Below are 23,930 nucleotides of genomic sequence, written 5' to 3'. Positions count from 1 at the left end.
AGAGGGCTTGAAACATAAAGGACACATTGATCTCTGGGCATTAAAGTGTGACAATACTCTAAAAGTATGGCCAACCAGGAAAGCTTACCCAAGCTTCAGTGTCCAGAATTTTTATTGTGGTTTCATTATGTAGATATGATTGACTGAATCACCAGCTATACCATTGAACTCAATCTGTAGTCCCCCTCCCTTCCCTGCAGATGATACCATTTAGCTCAAAGTCTCAACTCTCTAATCACATGATTGGTCTTTCTGGTGTGGCCAGCCCCCATCCTGAGTTATCTCATTAGCACAAACTATCAAGCAGGGCTTGAGGGGTCTACCACAAATGCACAAATAATAAAGACACACTTATTATTCAGGAAATTCTAAAGGTTTGGGAGTTTAGAACTGCGGATAAAGACAAACTAAATTCTTCATTATACAGACATGTTATGTTTCCTAATGTTGCTTGACTTGATTAGTTATTATTTTGTTAATGATGCATGTGTCTATGCTTATGAAGAATATTAACCTGTAGCATGGTAGGTTTTGACAGATACCTTTTATCCAATTTTTTAAGTTTTCTTTCTTTTTCTTTCTTTCTTTCTTTTTTTATTGAGATGGAGTTTTGTTCTTGTTGCCCAGGCTGGAGTGCAATAGTGTGATCTGGGCTCACTGAAGCCTCTGCCACCCAGGTTCAAGCAATTCTCCTGCCTCAGCCTCCTGAGTAGCTGAGATTACAGGCACCCACCTCCATGCCCAATTAATTTTGTTGTTGTTGTTGTATTTTTAGTAGAAATGAGGTTTCACGATGTTGGCCAGGCTGGTCTCGAACTCCTGGCCTCAGGTGATCCACCCACCTCGGGCTCCCAAAGTGCTGGGATGACAGGTGTGAGCTACCGTGCCCAGCCTAAAGTTTTCTTATATCCCAGTTTTCTAGGAGTTTTAACATAAATGGATGTTCGACTTCTGTCAAATGCTTTTTCTGCATCTGTTGCAATCATGGTGTCATTCTTCTCCTTTACTTTGCTAATAGAATGAATTCTATTAAAATACTTTCTGGTGTTGAACATTCTACATTCTTGAAAAATAATATTTAATGTGAATAAAATTTTTCTTTTATTTAAAATTTTTTTTAAGACAAGCTCTTACTATGTTGCCCAGGGTGGTCTTGAAATTCTGGTCTCAAATAATCCTCCCACCTCATTCTCCCAAATAGCTGAGATTACAGGTGTGAGCCACCATGCCCGGCTTTAAAAACCATTTTAATATCACAAATAACATACTAATACTTATTTTTTAAAAGTTAAACTTACTCCTTAAAACTTAAAAGTTAAGCTATTTTCAAATATTTGCAAATGCAAATCGTATTCCTGAAAAGATGAATAAGAAATTTGTTATAATGGCTGTCTTAACTAAAGAAAACCAAGGGGTTGAGGGATAGGAGAGTGAAGCGGTCGTGGTAACTTTCTGCATATTGTTCCAGCAGTATTTAAACACCTTTGAAAATAATAAATTAAAACATCACAAAAAATGCTAAAGTTTCCCTTGCCTACTGCTCCCAATTCCTTGTTCCTTCTTGGTCCCCCCTGAAGTTACAACTCTTATGAATTTGGTATACTTCCTCTGAGGGATACTATTTGCATTTACAAACATGTAATTATTTTGCATTTTATACAGGAGAACATACCAGTGTGTTCTTCTAGTGCTTTCCCTGCTTTTATATAAATACATGTGTATACCCACATGTGTACATGTGCATACCCACATGTGTACATGTGCGTGTTATGTAGATAAAATTATACCACAATCCTAATTCTGCTTTTTTTTTTTTTTTGCCCTATTATTTGTCTAGGAGATTTATCCACATTGCTATATATACATCTAGCTCCTGCTTTTAATAGTTTCACAGTATTATGTAATATGAAAAAACAACTATTCTTTCATCCATCCCAGAATCCCTCTAGGTTAGATATAGCATAGCAAAATTGTTGGTTTCAGTGTATACTCATTTGTTGTTGTTTTAAGGAATACTACCGAATTGCTCTCCAAAGTGACCATACCAGTTTCTTTAATGCACCAAGCAACCAAGCAAGCACATTTCCTTCCTTCCCTCCCTCCCTTCTTCCCTCCCTCCCTTCCTTCCCTCCCTCCCTCCCTTCCTTTCCTCCCTCCCTCCCTCCCTCTCTCTTTCTCTCTTTCTTTCTTCCTTCAGAGAGTTTTGCTCTGTCACCCAGGCTGGAATGCAGTAGTGCAATCTCAACTCACTGCAACCTCTGCCTCCTGGGTTCAAGCAATTCTCCTGCCTCAGCCTCCAGAGTAGCTGGGACTACAGGCGTGCACCACCACACCTGTAGTTAATTAATACAAAAATTAATACAAAAATTTTTGTACTTTTAGTAGAGACAGGGTTTCACCATGTTGATCAGGATGGTCTAGGACTTCTGACCTCAGGTGATCCACCGGCCTCGGCCTCCCAAAGTGCTGGGATTACAGGCGTTAGCCACCATGGCTGACCGCACGCATGTTTTCCACTGACTTGCTGCTACCTTGATTGAGCAAGGCATGTTTTCTCTCTGGGCTCCCATCTGTAGGAGGAGGGAGTTGGGTGGACCCCGTGAGTGTATGAGACGGTGTAATGATAGTCTCAGAGTGGGTAGGATGACTGCCCTAAAGAAGGCAGCGAGAGCAGGAGGATGCAGGTGCCAGCCAAGCTGAAGGCAGGCAATTCAGATGCCCTTGGTCCTCTTCTTAGCCCGTCCATGAGCACAGTGACAATTTATCTGCAGCTCTCACCCAAAATCCCCCTCTGAAAGGCATGGATACCCTTTTCTGCAGAATTCACCTACTAGGGTCGCCCAGGGGTTGACAGAGGCCCAGGTCATTTCCATTTATTGAGACTCCCAGCTAATTAAAAAGATGAAGAAATAGTAAGCGGGGATAACAAAACTGCGTGTATGGTAATGTTGCCATTGAACAAATAAATACTAACAAATGCAGAGCAGTGGTCTACAGATATCATATAATTGCACTGCTCAAGGACAATTATAGGATTAATAGACAATATTAATTCATAATACGGTACAGATAAGATGGTGCAGGAATGGAACACACATTTACATGTACAATATAAAAATATCTTCTTTTTTTTCCCCCAAATCTGCCAGGATAATGCTTTGACTGAATGTATGAGTGCCTTTGGAGAATTCTAAGTTTGAGCAACTTTCTGAATGTGAGATGAGTCAAATACCCCCCACCCCATTTTCTCCACCCCACCCAGGCTCAACCACTCTTAGGCTGACAGTGAAGACAGACATCCTATTTAATGTTTCTAAATTTGATGCCTGTGTTGATTATCCACACTTTGAGCAAATCTGTGCATATTATGGTTTCCCAATGTATGTGTTTCGGTTTATTTTAGTAGAATAAAAGAGAAAAAACATGCTTCCTCTTTTGGAGTTGAGAAAAGGGGAGAAATGACAGAGATGAAGTAGAAACTAAGACATGGAAGACGTGCATTTTGGGACATGGGAGAGGTGTATTCTGGGACATGGAAGAAGTGGGTTCTTGGACATGACAAACTGGGTTCTGGAACAGGGAGGAGTAGATGCTAGGTTATCATAGTAGAGGCAGATTCTCAGGTCAGGGACCAGGTGGATTTTGGGACAGAGATGAGAGGTGGGTTCTGGGACATGGTGGAGATGGGTTCTGGGACAGGGAGGAGGTGGGTTCTGGGACAGGGTAGGACGTAGGTTCTGCAACATGGAGGAGGTGGGTCCTGGAACAGGGAGGAGGTGGGTCCTGGGACAGCATGGAGGTGGGTCTTGGGACAGGGAGCAGGTGGGTTCTGGGACAGGGAGAAGATGGGTTCTAGGACAGGGACGAGGTGGGTTCCGGGACAGGGTGGAGGTGGATTCCGGGACAGGGAGGAGGTGGGTTCCGGAACAGGGGGGAGGTGGGTTGTGGAACAGGGGGGAGGTGGGTTGTGGAACAGGGAGGAGGTGGGTTGTGGAACAGGGGGGAGGTGGGTTGTGGAACAGGGAGGAGGTGGGTTGTGGAACGGGGGGAGGTGGGTTGTGGAACGGGAGGAGGTGGGTTGTGGGACAGGGAGGAGGTGGGTTGTGGGACAGGGGGGAGGTGGGTTCTGAACAGGGGGGAGGTGGGTTACGGGACAGCAGGGAGGTGGGTTGTGGGACAGGGTGGAGGTGGGTTCTGAACAGGGTGGAGGTGGATTCTGAACAGGGGGGAGGTGGGTTCTGAACAGGGGGGAGGTGAGTTCTGAACAGGGGGGAGGTGGGTTCTGGAACAGGGTGGAGGTGGGTTCTGAACAGGGTGGAGGTGGGTTGTGGGACAGAGAGGAGGTGGGTTCTGAACAGGGTGGAGGTGGATTCTGAACAGGGGGGAGGTGGGTTCTGAACAGGGTGGAGGTGGGTTCTGAACAGGGTGGAGGTGGGTTGTGGGACAGGGTGGAGGTGGGTTCTGAACAGGGTGGAGGTGGGTTGTGGGACAGGGAGGAGGTGGGTTCTGGAACAGGGTGGAGGTGGGTTGTGGAACAGGGGGGAAGTGGGTTCTGGAACAGGGTGGAGGTGGGTTCTGGAACAGAAAGGAGGTAAGTTCTGGAACAGGGAGATGGTGGCTTCTGGAACAGGGAGGAGGTGGGTTCTGGAACAGGGAGGAGGTGGGTTCTGGTACAGGGAGGAGGTGGGTCCTGGGACAGGGAGGAGGTGGGTTCTGGTACAGGGAGGAGGTGGGTCCTGGGACAGGGTGGAGGTGGGTCCTGGGACAGGGTGGAGGTGGGAGGTGGGTCCTGGGACAGGGAGGAGGTGGGTCCTTGGATAGGGAGGAGGTGGGTTCTGGGACAGGTAGGATTTGGGTTCTGGAACAGGGTGGAGGTGGGTTCTGAACAGGGTGGAGGTGGGTTGTGGGACAGAGAGGAGGTGGGTTCTGAACAGGGTGGAGGTGGGTCCTGAACAGGGTGGAGGTGGGTTCTGAACAGGGTGGAGGTGGGTCCTGAACAGGGAGGAGGTGGGTCCTGAACAGGGTGGAGGTGGGTTCTGAACAGGGTGGAAGTGGGTTGTGGGACAGGGAGGAGGTGGGTTCTGGAACAGGGTGGAGGTGGGTTCTGGCACAGGGAAAAGGTGGATTCTAGAGCACAGGGAGGAGGTGGGTCCTGGGACAGGTTGGAGGTGAGTTCTGAAACAGGGAGGAAGTATGTTCTGTCTCAGAGAGGAGGCCGGTTCTGGGACAGGGTAGAGGTGGGTTCTGACACAGGGTGGAGTCGGGTTCTGGAACAGGGAGGAGGTACGATGTGGGACAGGGAGGAGGTGGGTCCTGGGACAGGGTGGAGGTGGGTCCTGGGACAGGGTGGAGGTGGGAGGTGGGTCCTGGGACAGGGTGGAGGTGGGTCCTGGGACAGGGAGGAGGTGGGTTCTGGTACAGGGAGGAGGTGGGTCCTGGGACAGGGAGGAGGTGGGTTCTGGTACAGGGAGGAGGTGGGTCCTGGGACAGGGTAGAGGTGAGTTCTGGTACAGGGAGGAGGTGGGTTCTGGTACAGGGAGGAGGTGGGTCCTGGGACAGGGAGGAGGTGGGTTCTGGTACAGGGAGGAGGTGGGTCCTGGGACAGGGAGGAGGTGGGTCCTGGGACAGGGTGGAGGTGGGAGGTGGGTCCTGGGACAGGGAGGAGGTGGGTCCTTGGATAGGGAGGAGGTGGGTTCTGGGACAGGTAGGATTTGGGTTCTGGAACAGGGTGGAGGTGGGTTCTGGAACAGAAAGGAGGTAAGTTCTGGAACAGGGAGATGGTGGCTTCTGGAACAGGGAGGAGGTGGGTCCTGGGACAGGGTGGAGGTGGGAGGTGGGTCCTGGGACAGGGAGGAGGTGGGAGGTGGGTCCTGGGACAGGGTGGAGGTGGGAGGTGGGTCCTGGGACAGGGAGGAGGTGGGTCCTTGGATAGGGAGGAGGTGGGTTCTGGGACAGGTAGGATTTGGGTTCTGGAACAGGGTGGAGGTGGGTTCTGGAACAGAAAGGAGGTAAGTTCTGGAACAGGGAGATGGTGGCTTCTGGAACAGGGAGGAGGTGGGTTCTGGGACAGGGTGGAGGTGGGTTCTGGGACAGGATGGAGATGGGTCCTGGTACAGGGAGGAGGTGGGTTCTGGGACAGGGTAGAGGTGGGTCCTGGGACAGGGTGGAGGTGGGTCCTTGGATAGGGAGGAGGTGGGCTCTGGGACAGGTAGGATTTGGGTTCTGGAACAGGGTGGAGGTGGGTTCTGGAACAGAAAGGAGGTAAGTTCTGGAACAGGGAGATGGTGGCTTCTGGAACAGGGAGAAGGTGGGTTCTGGGACAGGGTGGAGGTGGGTTCTGGGACAGGATGGAGATGGGTCCTGGTACAGGGAGGAGGTGGGTTCTGGGACAGGGTGGAGGTGGGTCCTGGGACAGGGTGGAGGTGGGTCCTTGGATAGGGAGGAGGTGGGCTCTGGGACAGGTAGGATTTGGGTTCTGGAACAGGGTGGAGGTGGCTTCTGGAACAGGGAGGAGGTGGGTTCTGGGACAGGGTGGAGGTGGGTTCTGGGACAGGATGGAGATGGGTCCTGGTACAGGGAGGAGGTGGGTTCTGGGACAGGGTGGAGGTGGGTCCTGGGACAGGGTGGAGGTGGGTCCTTGGATAGGGAGGAGGTGGGCTCTGGGACAGGTAGGATTTGGGTTCTGGAACAGGGTGGAGGTGGCTTCTGGAACAGCGAGGAGGTGGGTCCTGGGACAGGGTGGAGGTGGGTCCTGGTACAGGCAGGTGGTGGGTTCTGGAACAGGAAGTAGGTACGTTCTGGAACAGCGTGAAGGTGGCTTCTGGAACAGGGAGGAGGTGGGTTCTGAGACAGGCTGGAGGTGGGTTCTGGGACAGGGAGGAGGTGGGTTCTGGGTCAGGGACCAGGTGGGTTCTGGGATAAGGAGGAGAAATGAATTCTGGGACAGTCATGAGGTGGCTTCTGGGCCATGTTAGAGATAAATTCTGGGACACAGGAGAGGTGGGTCTGGGACAGAGACAGATGGATTGTGGGCGGGCCATCCCACTCTATGCTCCCAGAACCCACCCATGCAGTTTCCCTGGCGCCCCTAACACATCCCGTAGCCACTGTTAGCTTGTCTCCCCCAGGTCTTAGCTCAAACGTCACCTCCTCCAAGCAACCTCCTTGGGGCCTCCATTCGCAGCTCATCAGTCCCCTAGTCAGACAACCATCCTACCTGTGCTTCCCCTCTTAAACCCTACCCGGGGGTGAGGGTTCCCTCCCACTAGACGGTGGCTCACTGAGAGCAGGACCCGCTAGACGGTGGCTCACTGAGGGCAGGACGGGCCTGAGCGCTCACCGCGCACGCTCAGCGCAGCAGGCAGGGAAGGGGACCCAGGCTGGCCCATCATTACTGTACTGAGCGAATGAGTTTTCCATGAGACTAAGAATCTGGTTTGACTTGCGGTTTCATTCCAAGTGCCTGAGGGCCTCAGAAGTCCATGTTGAGTCCATCAATAAAGGAAAGAAGGCGTTAGGGCGAGAGGAAGTGAGGTCGCGGGGAAGTGAAAGAGAATGAAAAGGAGGAAATGGAGACGAGGGCGACTCAGAGAGGAACAGAAAGACAGAGGGAGGGAGAACAGAGAAAGAGCGAAAAACGAAAGAGCGGAGGAAGCGACGCGAGCCTTTCTTAATGAATGACTGCACACTTGTCGCCGCCTGCGCGCACCCTCGGGCTGGGCGGGCGCTGCGTCTCGGGGCGCAGTGCCAGGACCCTCCGGAGCGGCGGCAGGCCGGGCCTCGGGTCGTCTCCCGCAGGGCGAGCGCAGGTGCCGGGTGCAGGGGGGTCCCCGGCCCCGCCCCGCTGGCCCCGCCCCTCCGGCGCCCCCTCCCCCGCCGGCCAGCGCGCGAGGCATTGTGGGAGTTGTGGTCTTCGCGGCCCCGCGGAGCGCAGCGCGGCGTCTGCACCGGCGGGGGCACCGGCGCGGCTTGGGCTCCGGCTGGTGCTCCGGCTCGGACTCCAGCGGCGTGGGCTGGGAAGCGGCCGGGCGGCGGCACCGGGCAGGGGGCGTCCGCAGGTCCGCGCCCTCGGGCGGCGGCGTCTCCTGGGTCCCGACAGCCGCCCGCGCGCCCGGGCGCAGGTAAGCTTCGTCTGCTGGGGCTGCTGGGGCGGGAGGGCGGCGCGGCCGGGCCGACCCCGGGACGGGGGTTGGAGGCGGGAGCCGGGCAGCTGCAGGCCCGCGGCCCTCCCTTCCCGGCGCCGCTGCCGCCGCCGCCCCCGCCGAGGATGCTCCGGGACCCGGGCGCCCGCATCCTGGCCCGGCCGAGGCCAGCGCTCGTACGTGCTGAGTGCAGCCGCCTCGGAGCCGAGCATCACCCTCCCTAGACCTCCTGCTTCTCCTCCTCCCTGCCCCATCGTGGTCCCTTCCTCCATTTGCCTCCTTCCCTGTGACCCCTCTTTCCTCACCTCCTGTCCCCCTCCCCCAGACCTCAGCATCACCCGCTTCCCATATTTCACGTGGTGACCCTCCTCCCCTGTCCCACGAATTATCAGGCGCCATAAACCTCCTTCCACAATCTTGAGCTGATCGCCCACTTTTCCTGGCAACACTCACCTTTCCATCGTCCCATCCCCCTCCTCTCCTGAACTCCTGGTGGTCACCATCTGTGTTAACCCATCTTCATCCCTCCCCTCTTTCCCACTCTCCAGGGCAGGTGGGTGCTGAGAAGCTGTCCAAGAAAGGGAAGATCCCCAGGTCTGCACCGGGAAGGGCTGGCCCTAGGGCATATCTCTGGCCCCTGAGTGGAGAGGGTGACATGCATCACACACCTTGCCCAGGGCTGTGCTGCTCACTGGGGGGCTTCCAGGGTGACTTGGCCTCATCCTGAGGGTGAGCAGACACTCTTTGGCATTGGGTAGCCTCTGGGAATGGACATCTGAAGTAGGTTGACCAGGTCAGGTCTGAGACCGGCTCTCCCAGGTGTTCATGGTGTCAGAAGTTGTCTTGGATTGGACTTGCTCTCCAACTGGCCATGGATTTGAAGTCAATTCCCCAGAGCCAACTGAGCTGGAAGGTCTGGGGTTGCATATTATTAAAGTGCAGAGCTGCGGTGAGATGTCCCCATCCCTGATGAGGACAGAAATAACACAGATGACAGTGAACAAATGCGTGAAGGAAGCTGGAAGCTACTGTGGTCACTGGGCAAGGAGCTGTCAGGGGAGTCTCTCCCCTCCCCACTGGGGAGATGGGGAGTTGTCACTGGGTAGCTGTGAGGATCAAACGTTTGAAGCAGTGCTTAATAAACTGCCAGTCACTCTACACATGTAAGTGTTTCTTTTATTGTCACAGTTCAGCTTTGAGCCTGTAAATCCACCTCTGGGTGCAGGGGCCTATAGGCATATTTTGACTAAAAGTGACTGACAGTTATGCAAAGTCCTCACTTGAGCTCTCAGTGCTATTTATGATCTCGGGAGGAGGGTCTGAAGCTGGGGTTCAGAATCTTTTACATTCTTTTGCTTACAGCTCGGCCTTGGGGAGGGCTCATGGCTGGGTCTGTACAGAAGGAGGCTTTCCTGAGAAGAGAGTAAGGGCTGGGGTGTCCAGTGGAGAGGTTTCTCCGTCATCCACCGTTTTCTGTGTCTGCATTTTGCTTGACTTAAGTGATTAGCAGGGCTGATGGGAACTCACACTTTACAGTTGCTTGTTAAATTGTCACCATCTCACTCTTAGAACATTTAAGATAAAAATCTCTCCTCCTGACAAACCCGGTTGAAAAGTTCCAGTTAGGGGTTTAGCTCAGTGGTGGGGGAAATCCTTTTAGTGAAAGTGCTTGGCGTCACATAGATGATCGTTTCACACTGAATTTCAGGAACTCCGGGGTTCTGTTTGGGAGGTGGCTTGCAAACAAAACATCTTTCATCTGGATTTTCTTTCGTTTTCCTAAAGAGGTAACAGCTGCCAGTTTATGGTCTAACAAGGAGAGAAACAGGGGGCTGAAGGGATTTCTTAACCTCTAGTGAGTCATAGCCTTTTCCTTGTCTCCTCAATCTGAGAAGAAATTGAGAACGTGTGGGAAAGAAAAAACAACAACAATTTAGCTTCTAACCTCCCCACTCTTGTATTTTTCCTAGAAACATAAAAAATTTCCATGAATATTCAGCATGTGTGTTTTTGACTTACTAAACATTATAGTCAAGTGATTATTCAACCGAAACTGGGAAGAAGCAAGTAGGCAGTTAATGAGCACCTAAGGCTTCCCTTTCATTTTTAGCTTAGCAAGTCTGGGGACAAAAAATCCACTTGACACATGGGGCAACAAGAGGATTTATCTTTAACTGTTGGAATTCTGAGTCTTGCGATAACTTTCTCCCATGCCCCACCTTTGGAATGCCGGCTACTCGTTATGGGATGCCACCCATCCTAGCCGTCGCCTGCATATATTGGGTGCTCATTATGACTTGATCGTTGTCCATCCGCCATCATTCATCTTCATCCAGTGAGATGAACAGGAACCCCATTTCGCGGATAAAGAAACTGAGGCGGCCGGGCATGGTGGCTCATGCCTGTAATCCCAGCACTTTGGGAGGCCAAGGTGGACGGATCACCTGAGGTCAGGATTTCAAGACCAGCCTGACCAACATGGAGAAACCCCATCTCTACTAAAAATACAAAATTAGCTAGGTGTGGTGGTGCATGCCTGTAATCCCAGCTACTCGGGAGGCTGAGGCAGGAGAATCGCTTGAACCTGGGAGGCAGAGGTTGCGGTGAGCCGAGATTGTGCCATTGCACTCCAGCCTGGGCAATAAAAGTGAAACTCCGTCAAAAAAAAAAAGAAAGAAAGAAAAACTGAGGCTTAGGAGAAGTGATCTGCCCAAGGTTGGGATGAATCCTCAGCTGGGCCCATCTCTAATTTGGCTCCTCTCTGTTACGACGCTGCAAGAATTTTCAGGCCAAATTTAGTCCCCTGGGAAAAGGGAGGGGACAACTTTTCCATTTTTTAAGCTGCCTTCCTATATTTCTGAGAGAGAAGTGAGAGCGTAGAGTACAAAAGGAATATTCTACGTTGTGCTCCTTGAGTATCAGACTTGTAGAAGCAGAGACCTGGCTGTTCTCATTGTATCAGAAGAAGCAGGATGAACAAAAGGTTTTGGAGAATGCTGGGAAACACGGCTGGGGTTTTAGAGACTTAGGCAGCATGACATTCAGCCCCTCTTAGGTTATTAGGACCATGAGGGTTCCGGGCCCTGACCCTAACCCCCAGCTGGGTAAGTAGCAAAGCATTTCTGGCTGTTTTGGAGATGCTGTCGGCTGTGGGAAACTGAGGCAGAGACCTGGAAGGGCTTTTATTTTCATTCTACCTCCCTCGTTTTCCTTTCATGACCCTGTGGGTGAGGCCAGTAGGTAGTCTCCAAGTGGGTAGACAAAAAACGCCCTTTGTCTGCCACAGGCATGACCTCAGAGTGCCCACTTCCTCTTCCAACTTGGTATTAGCCCAACCTCTGTCAGAAGGGCAGCAGAATGAAATAAGGATGATGAAATGCTTGCAAAGAGAAAGCGAAATGGAGAATGTGCAGTTTTTAAGTCCCTTTGCCATTTTTAAGATGCTTTTGAATCCAGGATTCTTTGGAATTAAAGGTACAGCAATTACAGGAGTATACGCATTGATTAAATACCTATGATGAAATAGTGCAGCCAAATGGATAGACATGGGCCTTGAAGTCAGATGGTGTTTGAGTCCCCGCCCTGGCTGTGTAACTCTTACGAGTTACGTTGCTTCTCTGGGCCTCAGTTTTCTCATCTGTAAAATGGGGATAATAGCACCCTCCTATGGAGAGCACAAAGCAGATGGGACCGCTGTAATTATAAGCAGTACTTGACGCAGATGAAATGCTACTGGCCTTTTGGGAAATGGGAGTGGCCGTAGAATGGGGAGGCAATACACAGGATTGCAAAGTGTGACCCGCACTAACTGGGATCCTACAGAATGATCTAACACTTTACATTTCATTTGAGGACTTTTCCAGGTGTAAAATTTATGCTGATTTTTTTTTTTTTTTCCATCCCAGGTTTGGTTTTCCTAAACAAAGACTTTCACAGGGACCGACAGCCCTTGATAATGTGACAAAAACCAGCCTCTTCCACCCCACTGCAGTGACTTTTGCCAGAAGTGGAGCAGTGGGCACGGCCGACCTTGTCGTTCATCAATGCCGCCCCTGGCAGGATCTGAGGATTGGTGGCAGCCATGCCTCCCCCTGCCCCAGTCGCTCCTTCCCCCCCACTCTAACCTGCATGGTGTGGGCGCCCTTGGGAGCCCCGAGGACTGATTGTCTGACCTTGCTTCACATCCCCAGTAAGGACTGCCCCAAGATGTCGCTCGAGTGGCTGGTGGCCTGGAGCTGGTCGCTGGATGGCCTGAGGGACTGCATCGCCACCGGCATCCAGTCCGTGCGGGACTGCGACACCACTGCTGTCATCACTGTGGCCTGCCTCCTGGTCCTGTTCGTGTGGTACTGTTATCACGTGGGCAGGGAGCAGCCCCGGCCCTACGTCTCCGTCAATTCCCTCATGCAGGCCGCCGATGCCAACGGGCTGCAGAATGGCTATGTGTACTGCCAGTCCCCCGAGTGCATGCGCTGCACCCACAACGAGGGCCTCAACCAGAAGCTGTACCACAACCTGCAGGAGTACGCCAAGCGCTACTCCTGGTCCGGCATGGGCCGCATCCACAAGGGCATCCGCGAGCAGGGCCGGTACCTCAACAGCCGGCCCTCCATCCAGAAGCCCGAGGTCTTCTTCCTACCCGACCTGCCCACCACGCCCTATTTCTCCCGGGATGCACAGAAACATGACGTGGAAGTGCTGGAACGGAACTTCCAGACCATCCTGTGCGAGTTTGAGACCCTCTACAAAGCTTTCTCAAACTGCAGCCTCCCGCAAGGATGGAAAATGAACAGCACCCCCAGCGGGGAGTGGTTCACCTTTTACTTGGTCAATCAGGGGGTTTGTGTTCCCAGGAACTGTAGGAAGTGTCCACGGACGTACCGCTTGCTCGGAAGCCTTCGGACCTGTATTGGGAACAATGTTTTTGGGAACGCGTGCATCTCTGTGCTGAGCCCTGGGACTGTGATAACGGAGCACTATGGACCCACCAACATCCGCATCCGATGCCATTTAGGTATGTTGCAGGGACGGGGGTCTCCCGGCATGCACATTTGCAAGCTCAGCCTCTCTCACTCATGGCAATCAAAACATCGCGAAAGCTCAAATGGTCAGAATTGTGCCTTTTCGCATTGTTCATTTTGAGCAAAAACTGATGAATTGCATGTAAACAATTTTGACAGCAGAGATTGAGTCAAAAAGAAATCTTGTGATTGGTGCAAACCTAATTTCTGACAGCAGCTCTGTGCAAAGAACTTTCTGCAGTGACAGAAATGTTCTCCATCTTCATTGTCCAAAATGGTAGCCACTAGACACATGTGACTAACTGAGTGCTTGAAATGTGGCTCCTGTAACTGAGGAACTAAATTTTAATTTAAATAGCAGTGACACATATGGCTAGTGGCTACCGTATGGGGACAATGTCGTTCTAGAGCCAAAGACTTGTTAAAATGATTACCGAGGTTCATAATGCTGTCCAGGAGGCTGTGAAAGATACTTAAGCCCCTTTGCAGTCATCAAGGATGAAATGGTCCTTAGTGCTAAGCTTCTTTTACTCTGATTCTGAGAAAATTGGTCGTGTGTGTACTGTGTGTGTGACTGTGGTTTTGCAAACAAAGTCTGGAGTTAGATGGCCTTTGCATCTTGGCCCCACCACGAGCTGTGCTATTTTAGGCAAGTCACTTCACCTCTCTGAGCCTCAATTTCATCATTTGGGAAGTGGAGGTAAAAAGATCTGAGGATGAAATCAGATAACGTGTATTGTAAAGTATGTATGTATGCACACAGAGCCTAAAATAGAGCAAGTATTCAATAAAAGTAGGCTTAAAACAACTTGGTCATGGAGATATTAGTTCCACAGAATGCCTTATTCCTGGTGAGTGGCAATAAAAAGCTGGTCTGTGGGATGGTGGCATCACTGGTTAGCATCCCAGACTAGAGTGTGCAGAGAGCCTCAGCAGCGTCCAGCTTTAGAAAGTTCGCAACGCTGCCTCAGCTTCAGAAGGGAGGAAGGAAGAGCAGCGGAGGAACCTGGTGCATGGGTTGGAGCAGGAGTTTCATAACCATATTCTGCAGAGGAGCCTCAGGGTTGCCTGGGAAGGAGCCGGAGCTGGAGGCCCCGAGCCCTCTTCACCCTTACCAGCTCTGCTTCTCCTGCTGTCTGTGTGGAGATTCTGAGTAAGATGTGGTTTGGATGGAGGATGTCACTGCGTTAAAAAAAAAAAAAAAAGAAGGAAAGAAAGAAAAGAAAGAAATATAACTAGATTTGAGCAATTGACATGGTAGGAATTTCAAGAGTAAAGGGTGGACTGGGTGGAGGCTCTGGGGGAGTGGGCCTGAATTCCCGGTCAGCGGTCAGCCATGAGACTTCGAGCAGGACACTGAGTCTCTCTCTGCCTCAGTTCTTCCTCTGTAAAATGGGGAGATGTTACTTACTTCACAGGATTGTTGAGAGGATTCAATGAGTGGCATCTTACATGGCCCCTTGGCAGGGTGCCTGGCACATGACAGCATTTGATGAATGGGAGCTAGTAGCTGTTATCAAGGACTGTGTTGGACCGTGTGAAAAATGATCCCTAAGACATGGACCCTACCCCCAGGAAACAGTGGGAAAGGAACAGGCTCTGGAAGCAAACAGATCTGGACTCAGGTCCTGGCCTCGCCCCGTTTGCTGAGTGACCTTGGGCAGGACTCTGAACTTCCTTCAACCTTCATTTTCTTCTAAAACAGAGATCACGATTCCCACTTGCGGGCTGTTTTGAGGAGTGGGAAGTAATATGCGTAAAATGTGTGGCAGGTAGAGGGCAGTGGACAGTAAACTAATCTAAGTGATGGGATGATAATCCAGGTGATGGTCACTAACAAAACTGCCGTGCGAGGGGTGTCCTGGGGAGGTGGGTCTGATGCTGGAGGATCCCCACACAGGAATCAGGTGCCACCAGGGTGGAGCGAGGGAGTGGAGTCGTCCCCTGGGGCTAGGGGAAGCCGGGTCTAGGCTTGCTGGGGAGGCCAGTAGTGTGGACTGAGGTTGGACAGGTCAGGTGGGAGCAAACCTCAGAGGCCCTTGATGCCAGGCTTGAGAATGGAGGCCGTGGGCAATGGGGAGTGATGCTCTTCTTTTGAAAGGTTTGCCTTTATGTACTGTTTTAAAACTTCAGAATGACATCAGGGAAGGGCATTTGGGGACTGATGTGGTAGAATTTCAAACAGGTGTGAGTAGGAAGCGATGGTAGCAAGGAAAATCTGGGGTCTGCTTCCTGTAGATTAATGCTTGTTGTTTATCTGTACAGTATGCATGCATGAGAGTGTGTGTGTGTGTGTGTGTGTGTGTAAAACATGATGCCCACACTGGCTCACACTGTGGCCTGTGGCCGGTCATTTCCTTCTCAGCCCAGCTAGGTACTTGCCAGAAAAAGTAGGCCCTCCATGTTCCCGTAGATGGCAGGAAACCTTCTTAGAAGACGTCCCACTGTGGTGTGACTTGTTCTCCATGGCCAAGGCGAGCTCCCTGGTTGGGTTTTCTCAGCGTTTCCTTCTTTACACTGTCTTGCCCACATTAATATCCACCCAGGAGGGAAACAAAGGTGTGTCGGATTTACATGACTGTGTGTGTTGACAGAGAGGGAGTCCAGAGAATGAGGTCAGAAGCAGGATAAGCCTGGTGCGTACCTGGTGGCCACACCTCTGCTGGTTACCTGGCTGAAGGTGGAGGCACCTGCGGTTCCAGAACTGTGCTCTTGAAACACCAGTGCTTTCTCCTCTTCTGCCTTCTGCCTGAGCTGTGACTGATGGAATTGTCCCTGCGAAACACTGAAGCCCCAGCCACTGCTCCTCACTAACACAGCCCATTTGTTCGAGACATATTTGCTGAGCTCTGCTGTGAGCTACTTCTAGAGGTGGCATCACCCGGTCCTGACTTCATATGGGACCACAGGACAGCTTCAGGCCCACCCCCCACTCAGCATCATACACAATGCTGGGCTATTCCAACTGCACTGCCACCAACTTCCAGAAAACCGCCTCTGAAGCTCCTCTGAAACTCACCAGGCAGATGTTACCAGGGAGGCAGACACTTCATGAAAATGCATGAGTATGTTCAGCAAATTCTAGCTAAAGAAGCACAATTAGACTCTTGTGTTTCTTTTCTGCATGTCATCAGATTTCTAGGTGGTCTAGCTGGCTGGTAACAGTAGATCAACTCCTGTTCCCCTTGCCCACCCTGAGTGCCCGGTTGCCGGCCGCCTGAAGAGTGAGGGCCGCCGGTGGACAGAGCCCTTTCTCTAACCTCCTTCCTGCCTCCTGCAGGGCTCGCTAGGGACAGAGCAGCAAACACGGAGCATAGAAGAGCATATGGTACTATCTGAGGCCATGTGTGGGGCCTGTCACTGTCCCCAAGAGCCACTGGAATGATCTGTTTAGGGAAGAAATGAGCTCTTCTGCCAACTAAGCTGGTTTGTGGGCAACAGGCAGGAATGGGGGCAGGAGCAGAATGAAGGGGAGGCGGAGAACAAGAAGCAGGGGGGTGTGGAGCCAGCAGGCCAGGCCATTTTTCTATTGCACCATGGCGTGTGGTGATGAATCATTTCGTGGCCCAGAGAAAGGGGAGCTTCCTTCTGAAACCCCGGGGTGGCTGTCCCTGCAGAGAATTGCCCATTCCTAAAGGCCTTCGCCACCTGAACCAGTCAGTAGGGGCACACACAAAAGGAAAACGTAGCCTGTGAGGCCCTCCATCTGGGCGTCTTTACAGCCCTAACTCCTCCAGCTGCTGTTAACCGTAGCGGGAAATCATGGCTTCTGTCAGGATGAGCAGTCTCAGCTGATTTAATGAAAGGTGCATTGAGAGTTGAAACATATTAGGGTCCTCTTAGAGGGACAGAACTAATAGGATATATACACACACATACACATACACATAATATATATAATATATACACATATCACATATATACAGATATACACATATATATGTATATATTATGTGTGTGTATATATGTATCCTATTAGTTCTGTCCCTTTAAGAGGACCCTAATATGTTTCAACTCTCAATAGTGTATATATGTGTGTGTATATATGTATATTATATATGTGTATATATGGGATATATATAAATATATATATTATGTATATTATATATATATGTAAAGGGGAGTTTATTAAGTATTAACTCACACGATCACAAGGTTCCACAATAGGCTGTTTGCAAGCTGAGGAGCAAGGAGAGCCAGTCCGAGTCCCAAAACTGAAGAACTTGCAGTCTGATGTTTGAGGACAGGAAGCTTCGAGCACTGGAGAAAGATATAGGCTGGGAGGCTAGGCCAGTCTCACTTTTTTATGTTTTTCTGCCTGCTTTATATTTGCTGGAAGCTGATTAGATGGTGCCTACCAGATTAAGGGTGGATCTGCCTTCCCCAGCCTACTGACTCAGATGTTAATCTCTTTTGGCAACACCCACATAGACGCACCCAGGATTAATACTTTGTATCCTTCAATCCGATCAAGTTGCCACTCAGTATTAACCATCACACATATTAACTACAAGAAAATCAGTCCAGGCACAGTGGCTAAAGCCTGTAATCCCAGCACTTTGGGAGGCCGAGTCAGGTGGATCTCTTGAGGCCAGAAGTTCGAGACCAGCCCGGCCAGTATGGTGAAACCCCATCTCTACTAAAAATACAAAAATTAGCGGAGCACGGTAGTGCACACTTGTAATCCCAGCTACTCGGGAGACTGAGGCAGGAGAATCGCTTGAACCTGAGGGGCAGAGGCTGCAGTGAGCTGAGATCGTGCCACTGCACTCCAGCCTGGGTGACAGAGCGAGACTCCATCTCAAAAAAGAGTAATAATAAAGAAAAATCCACAATCACTTTAATTCTTCTGTTAATAGTATAACAACTAGCATTTATATCATCATGTCCAGTTTTATAACAGCCTGTTCTTTGGAGCCAGGCTGACTCAGCAACACTAAATGGTAACTTTTTAGCAGGTCATTTAACTTCTCAGTTACCCCATCTGGAAAGTGGGTGAAGCGATGCCTGTAAAGTGTGTATTTAGCACAAAGCTGAGTAGGAAGACACAGTAGGTCTTCAGTTATTGGTAACAAGGATAAAATCTCATAGCAGCCCTGGAAGGTTCAGTATGCTAATGTCCCCTTTTTACAGATGAAGAGGGTATGGCTCAGAGAGGCTGAGTGACTTACCCAAAGTCACACAGCACATAAGGGTCGCAACCATTCATCTGTCCCCAAGTCCTCTGTCCTTCTCTTTCCGCCATGTGGCCTCTTTATTTGAATTATTACTCTGAACGTACTTCCTGGAACCATTATTTCTGGTTCAAAGAATACATTAAAATACTCTGGCTGCTGGAAGGAAAGCTATTTCATTTTTGTGCTAAAGGACATTCAGTCAGGGGAATGCCAACTTGCCCAGGGTCATTGTGGTCACAGTGAGTCACTGAAGACAGACGAGACCACCACCCATCCCAGCTCCTCTTCCAGGACTCTGCTTCCCCCTGGGTAGGCCTTCCTCAGAGCTGTCGGGCTGACCGGACCCATTCTGAAATCACCAGACAGCCACGATGGCCCCTTCTTTTCTGGACATCAAGGTAGCGATGGGGGCCAAGTGCTTCTGCAGACCCTTGTGTTGGAAAGTGTGACTGAGGGTCACACATGGCAGTGTTCCAACCAGACCCCACTGGCCTTGGAAGCATACAGCTTCTTTTTAATTTTTTTTTTATTTTTGAGACAGAGTCTCACTCTGTTGCCCAGGCTGGAGTGCAGTGGTGCGATTCGCCCAGGCTGAGGGCGGTGGCGCAATCTCAGCTCACTGCAACCTTTGCCTCCTGGGTTCAAGCAATTCTCATGCCTCAGTCTCCCAAGTAGCTGGGATTACAGGCGTCTGCCACCACACCCGGCTCATTTTGGATTATTAGTAGAGAGACGGTTTCACCATGTTTGAGACCAGACTGGTCTCGAACTCCTGGCCTCAGGTGATCTGCCTGCCCCTCAGTCTCCCAAAGTGCTGGGATTACAGGTGTGAGCCACCATGCCTGGCCGAACATACGGCTTCTTACAAATGTTCCAGTCTGTTTCCTCTTGAACCTCAGCCATTACCTTAGAAGTGTCCTCCAGTTTCCCAGAATGAGGGCAGACAAAGAGCACGCCATCCTCCAGCCTCAAAATGGATTAAAAGGCTAGAACCCAAAGAGGAGAACACTGAGCCTTTGATTCTTTAATCGTAACTGAGATAGTCCTAGAGGTGAGACTACAGTAAACACAGTTACTGGGTAAGGCAGGGTTCTAAATGCAACCTCCCTCGATTTCTGGGGGTCCCCTGGTTGGGCTTCAAAGTGTAGTACAAATGTCAGTCTGTGACTTTCATCAAAGGAAGCCATGACCCAGAATAGATGAAGCCAACGAAGGAATGAATTTTTGCCAAGAGCGCAGTGAGGATCTAGATGGTGGCTTATAAACAACAGAAATGTAGAACTCACAGTTCTGAGGCTAGAAGCCCAAGATCAAGGTGCCAGCAGATTTGGTGTCTGGTGAGGGCCTGCTTCTGGTTCAGAAATGACACCTTCTCACCGTGACCTCACCTGGTGCAAGGAGATGGCCAGGAGCAGTGGCTCTTGCCTGTAATCCCAACACTTTGGTGGGAGGATAGCTTGAGGCCAGGTGTTCAAGACCAGCCTGGACAACATAACAAAACCCCATCTTTACAAAAAAAATTTTTAAATTAATTGGGCATGATGGTGCACACCTATAGTCTCAGCTACTCAAAAGGGTGAGGCTGGAGGATCTCTAGAGCCTAGGAGGTGGAGGCTGCAGTGAACTATGGTGGAACCATTGCATTTTAGCCTGGGCAACAGAACAAGACCTTGTATCTAAAAAAAAAAAAAAAAAAGATGTCAGGCCGGGTGCTGTGGCTCATGCCTGTAATTCCAGCACTTTGAGAGACCGAGGCAGGTGAATCACTTGAAGTCAGGAGTTCGAGGCCAGCCTGGCCAACATGGTGAAACCCCATTTCTATTTAAAATACAAAAACTTGGCAGGGCGCAGTGGCTCATGCCTGTAATCCCAGCACTTTGGGAGGCCGAGGTGGGTGGATCACAAGGTCAGGAGTTCAAGACCAGCCTGACCAAGATGGTGAAACCCCGACTCTACTAAAACTACAAAAATTAGCCTGGCACAGTGGCAGGTGCCTGTAATCCCAGCTACTTGGGAGGCTGAGGCAGGAGAATCGCTTGAACCCGGGCGGCAGAGGTTCCAGCGAGCCAGGATCACACCACTGCACTCCAGACAGTTTGAGACTCTGTCTCAAACAAAACAAAACAAAACAAACAAAAAAAATTAGCCGGGTGAGGTGGCGGGTGCCTGTAAGCTAATCCAGTGCCTCCCAGCTACTCCGGAGGCTGAGGCAGGAGAATCGCTTGAACCCGGGAGACGGAGGTTGCAGTGAGCCGAGATCACACCACTGCACTCCAGCCTGGGCAACAGAGACTCCATCTCAAAAAAAAAAAAAAAAAAAGATGTGAAAGGAGGTAAAGAAGCTCCCTGGGGCCTGTTTTATAAGGGTGCTACTCCCATTTATTACGCCCCCGCCTTCGTGATCTGATCACTTTCCAAAGGCCCCACCTCCTAACACCATCACCTCGGGGGTCAGGTTTCAACATAGGAATTTTGCGGGACACAAGCCTTCAGACCATAGCACGGGCTCCAGAGGGGCTGAGGCAGGTCAGGTGCTTTAGAAGTCAAAAACTCTCACTAAGGCAAATCACCCCCTGCCTCCTGGCCTTCCCTGAATCTTGCCTGCCTTCACTTTCCTTTCTCTGGTTTTCCTACAAGGTCTGAAAACTCCAAATGGCTGTGAGCTGGTGGTGGGGGGAGAGCCCCAGTGCTGGGCAGAAGGGCGCTGCCTTCTGTTTGATGACTCTTTCCTGCATGCTGCGTTCCACGAAGGTGAGTGGCTGCCTTTCCCGCTTCCTTATTATTTTGTTTTTCAATGAATAGACTTTATTTTTTAGAGAAGTTTTATGTTTCCAGAAAAATCAGGCAGAAAGTACCAAGGAGGCCCCTTCGTATCACCCCGTAACACATACACACACACAGTATTGACGCGTTGTTATTACCTAAAGTTCATCGTTGACATTAAGGTTCACTCTTGGTGTTGTCCATTCATTCTGTGGGTTTTGACAAATGGATGATGACACGGACCTGCCCTGACAGTATCATACACAAGAGTTTCATTGCCCTAAAAATTCCCACATAAAGATCCCTCCAGCTCCCCATTTCCTTTTGTCCACCTTGCTCAGAAGCCCACGAAGCCAGGTTTATGTTCTCAGTGAGAGAGGAGGTGATCCGATCCGAGCCGAGGGACAGGATGGGTCCCTGCCCCAAAGCTGAGCACGTACGGTCCAGCCCTGCCTGGACCCTGGGTCCTGGCTCCAGGGTGGTTTGAACCTCTCCTCTCACCCCTCCTTCCCCCCAGGTTCAGCAGAGGATGGCCCTCGGGTGGTTTTCATGGTGGATTTGTGGCATCCAAACGTCGCAGCGGCCGAACGGCAGGCCCTTGATTTCATCTTTGCTCCAGGACGATGAGAGCATTACCCGTGCTGGAGTCGGCAAGAGGGGCCGAGGTGGGGTCTGGGCAGACTGTGGTCCGGTCCAGTCCCTACCGGTGTGATGATTCCACGCTCAGAAACCTGCCTCAGCGGAAAGCTCTTCTTTGGGATTTTATATCATGTCGGGTCCCTCTTTCCTTTGGTTATTGTAAATGGAAACTTTTCAGCTTGTATTTCCTTAGATTTTTTTTTTTCCTTCCAATCATTTGCTTCAGAGATTCCTTTTCTGGCCTAACAGCGCATTCCTTTGATTCTGTGACCAGAGACTTAGAGCCCTTGTAAGTCTGTCTTCTGTTCCTACTTGTTTTTTTTCAGTGCTCCGAAATAAGAGTAACTAAATGGTTATTTGTCTGAATGTAATAATGTAAAACTTCTTGTGGTCATCTTAAAAAAAACAAAAAGACAAAAAAACTAAACTAAAAACTGCAAACCAGAGAGCTGGAGAACTTGGCCTCTGATGCTGGCACACAGGGGGCCCTTCAGCCGCCCGAGGGCAGAGGGACAGTCTGCAGCTCCCGCACCTGACTGGCTTCATAGCTGGGTGGAGAGGCTGCCAGACACGGTCAGGATGGCGCACAGCGTCCAGCCCAGGGATACTGTCACCATCGCTCACCTCACCCTAAACCTTGTCAGGTCCCTGATGGCAAAAGCATTGGGCCGGCAGGACTGGAGGCTACTCTTTAAACACGGCTTTCCTGCAAAGCTGAAGCTGGTGTCCCCCAGTGCCAAGCTTCGGCTCACACAGATCAGCCACGGAACGTGTGATCCACTTACCTCACTGCCTACAGAAGCCCTACTGCCAAACTGGGCCTGGAAAATTCCCAGTTTTAGCTGTTTTGAGTCCACGATGATGAACGTTAAGGCCACCAGGTTGGCTGATAGGAGCTGTAGGGGGATAAGACCTCACTCACCCAGTGACATTCGGGGAAAGCCTTTCTCTGGCAAAACTGGAATAATAGATCTGACCAAAGTTTCTGTTTTGCTTTGGAGTTCTGTTGCCTATGGTTTTTTTTTTGTTTTGTTTTTTGTTTTTTTGTCTGTACATAAATGTTCAAACACTAGACTCAGAAATAGTGGAAGAGTTGGCCCTGTGTCTTTGTCACAGCACAAAGGTGTGCACTGCATGATGATGGCCCAAGCCAGTGTGTGCTAGTGAGGAGACAGAGAAGACCTACACGCCCAGAGGACCCGTGGCCATCGTGCTGGTTTTCTGGTCTCCTGTGAAGAACATGTGGATCTCTTCCTGAAGGAAAAGGTCCCAGGAGACCAGTTTGAAGCACTCAGTCTAGAAATAGCCTGTGTTAGCTGATGTGTGAAAGCATAGCCAGCCAGCCACACTAGAGATGCCTTTTCTGAATAATATATTATGGGCAGTGTCAGATTTATAAAGCCGAGGAGTGATTTGGAATATACAGCTGGTCGCAGGTGCAGGTCCAGTGTTTAGACCCAAATGGAAAACAACAGCTTCTAAGAGGTACAACCATCCAAAGAAAACACAATTGAAATGCACCAGGCAGGTACCAGGAAGTGTGCAAAGAGCACATGTCTACATTTGAGTAAAATGTCTACACAGATATTTGTCAGGGACGAGAATGCAGGAAAAGGCAGACATTTCAAACACACCTGAAGTTTTTTTACTCATTAAGTATCTTGTTAAAGAATCACTGAGGTGCATGATTTATACACATCCTGACTACTCTGCTCTGCGTTTACAAAACCATCAGCCCGCGCAGGTACCTAGCTACCTGCATTCATGTGACGTGGTTGAGGAACAGAAGATAAATAAAGGATCTTGCTGAAAACCAGAGTGAAGTGATGAGGTCATCTGTTGTAAAGAAAGACAGGCCAGGCTCGGTGACTCACGCCTGTAATCCTAGCACTTTGGGAAGCTGAGCGGGGAGGATCGCTTGAGCCGAGGAGTTTGAGACCAGCCTGAGTAACATAGTGAGGCATTGTCTCTACCAAACAAAGAAGCTAGCTGAGTGTGGTGGTGCACACCTGTAGTCCAAGCTACTTGAGAGGCTGAGGTGGGAGGATCACTTGAACCTGGGAGGCGGGGGCTGCAGTGAGCCTAGATCGTGCCAGTGCACTCCAGCCAACATGACAGAACAAGACACTGTCCAAAAAAAAAAAAAAAAAGCAAAACAAAAAACAAAGACTTGCCAGGCAGAAGAGGGC

General features: G+C 50.5%; 1 protein-coding gene across 1 annotated transcript; it reads left to right on the top strand.

The window, feature by feature from the left end:
- Positions 1 to 7,939: 7,939 nt before the first annotated feature.
- ASPHD2 (aspartate beta-hydroxylase domain containing 2) lies at positions 7,940 to 23,557 on the top strand. Its single transcript, XM_045363898.3, has 4 exons — positions 7,940 to 8,120; positions 12,047 to 13,155; positions 20,977 to 21,090; positions 21,620 to 23,557. The coding sequence occupies exons 2-4, from the start codon at positions 12,270 to 12,272 to the stop codon at positions 21,727 to 21,729; spliced, it is 1,110 nt and encodes a 369-aa protein (XP_045219833.1). The 5' UTR covers positions 7,940 to 8,120; positions 12,047 to 12,269; the 3' UTR covers positions 21,730 to 23,557.
- Positions 23,558 to 23,930: the final 373 nt, after the last annotated feature.

Source organism: Macaca fascicularis, chromosome 10 (genome assembly GCF_037993035.2).
Source record: "Macaca fascicularis isolate 582-1 chromosome 10, T2T-MFA8v1.1".
NCBI classification, from domain to species: domain Eukaryota; kingdom Metazoa; phylum Chordata; class Mammalia; order Primates; family Cercopithecidae; genus Macaca; species Macaca fascicularis.
This window is presented reverse-complemented; position numbering and strand designations above follow the sequence as displayed.

Bases quoted from the DNA above. Each gene is read 5' to 3' on its own strand.
- ASPHD2 (XM_045363898.3), top strand. From the start codon at position 12,270: ATGGTGTGGGCGCCCTTGGGAGCCCCGAGGACTGATTGTCTGACCTTG. The intron at 13,156-20,976 runs GTATGTTGCAGG...TTTTCCTACAAG, and splicing joins CCGCATCCGATGCCATTTAG to GTCTGAAAACTCCAAATGGC. The intron at 21,091-21,619 runs GTGAGTGGCTGC...CCTTCCCCCCAG, and splicing joins GCATGCTGCGTTCCACGAAG to GTTCAGCAGAGGATGGCCCT.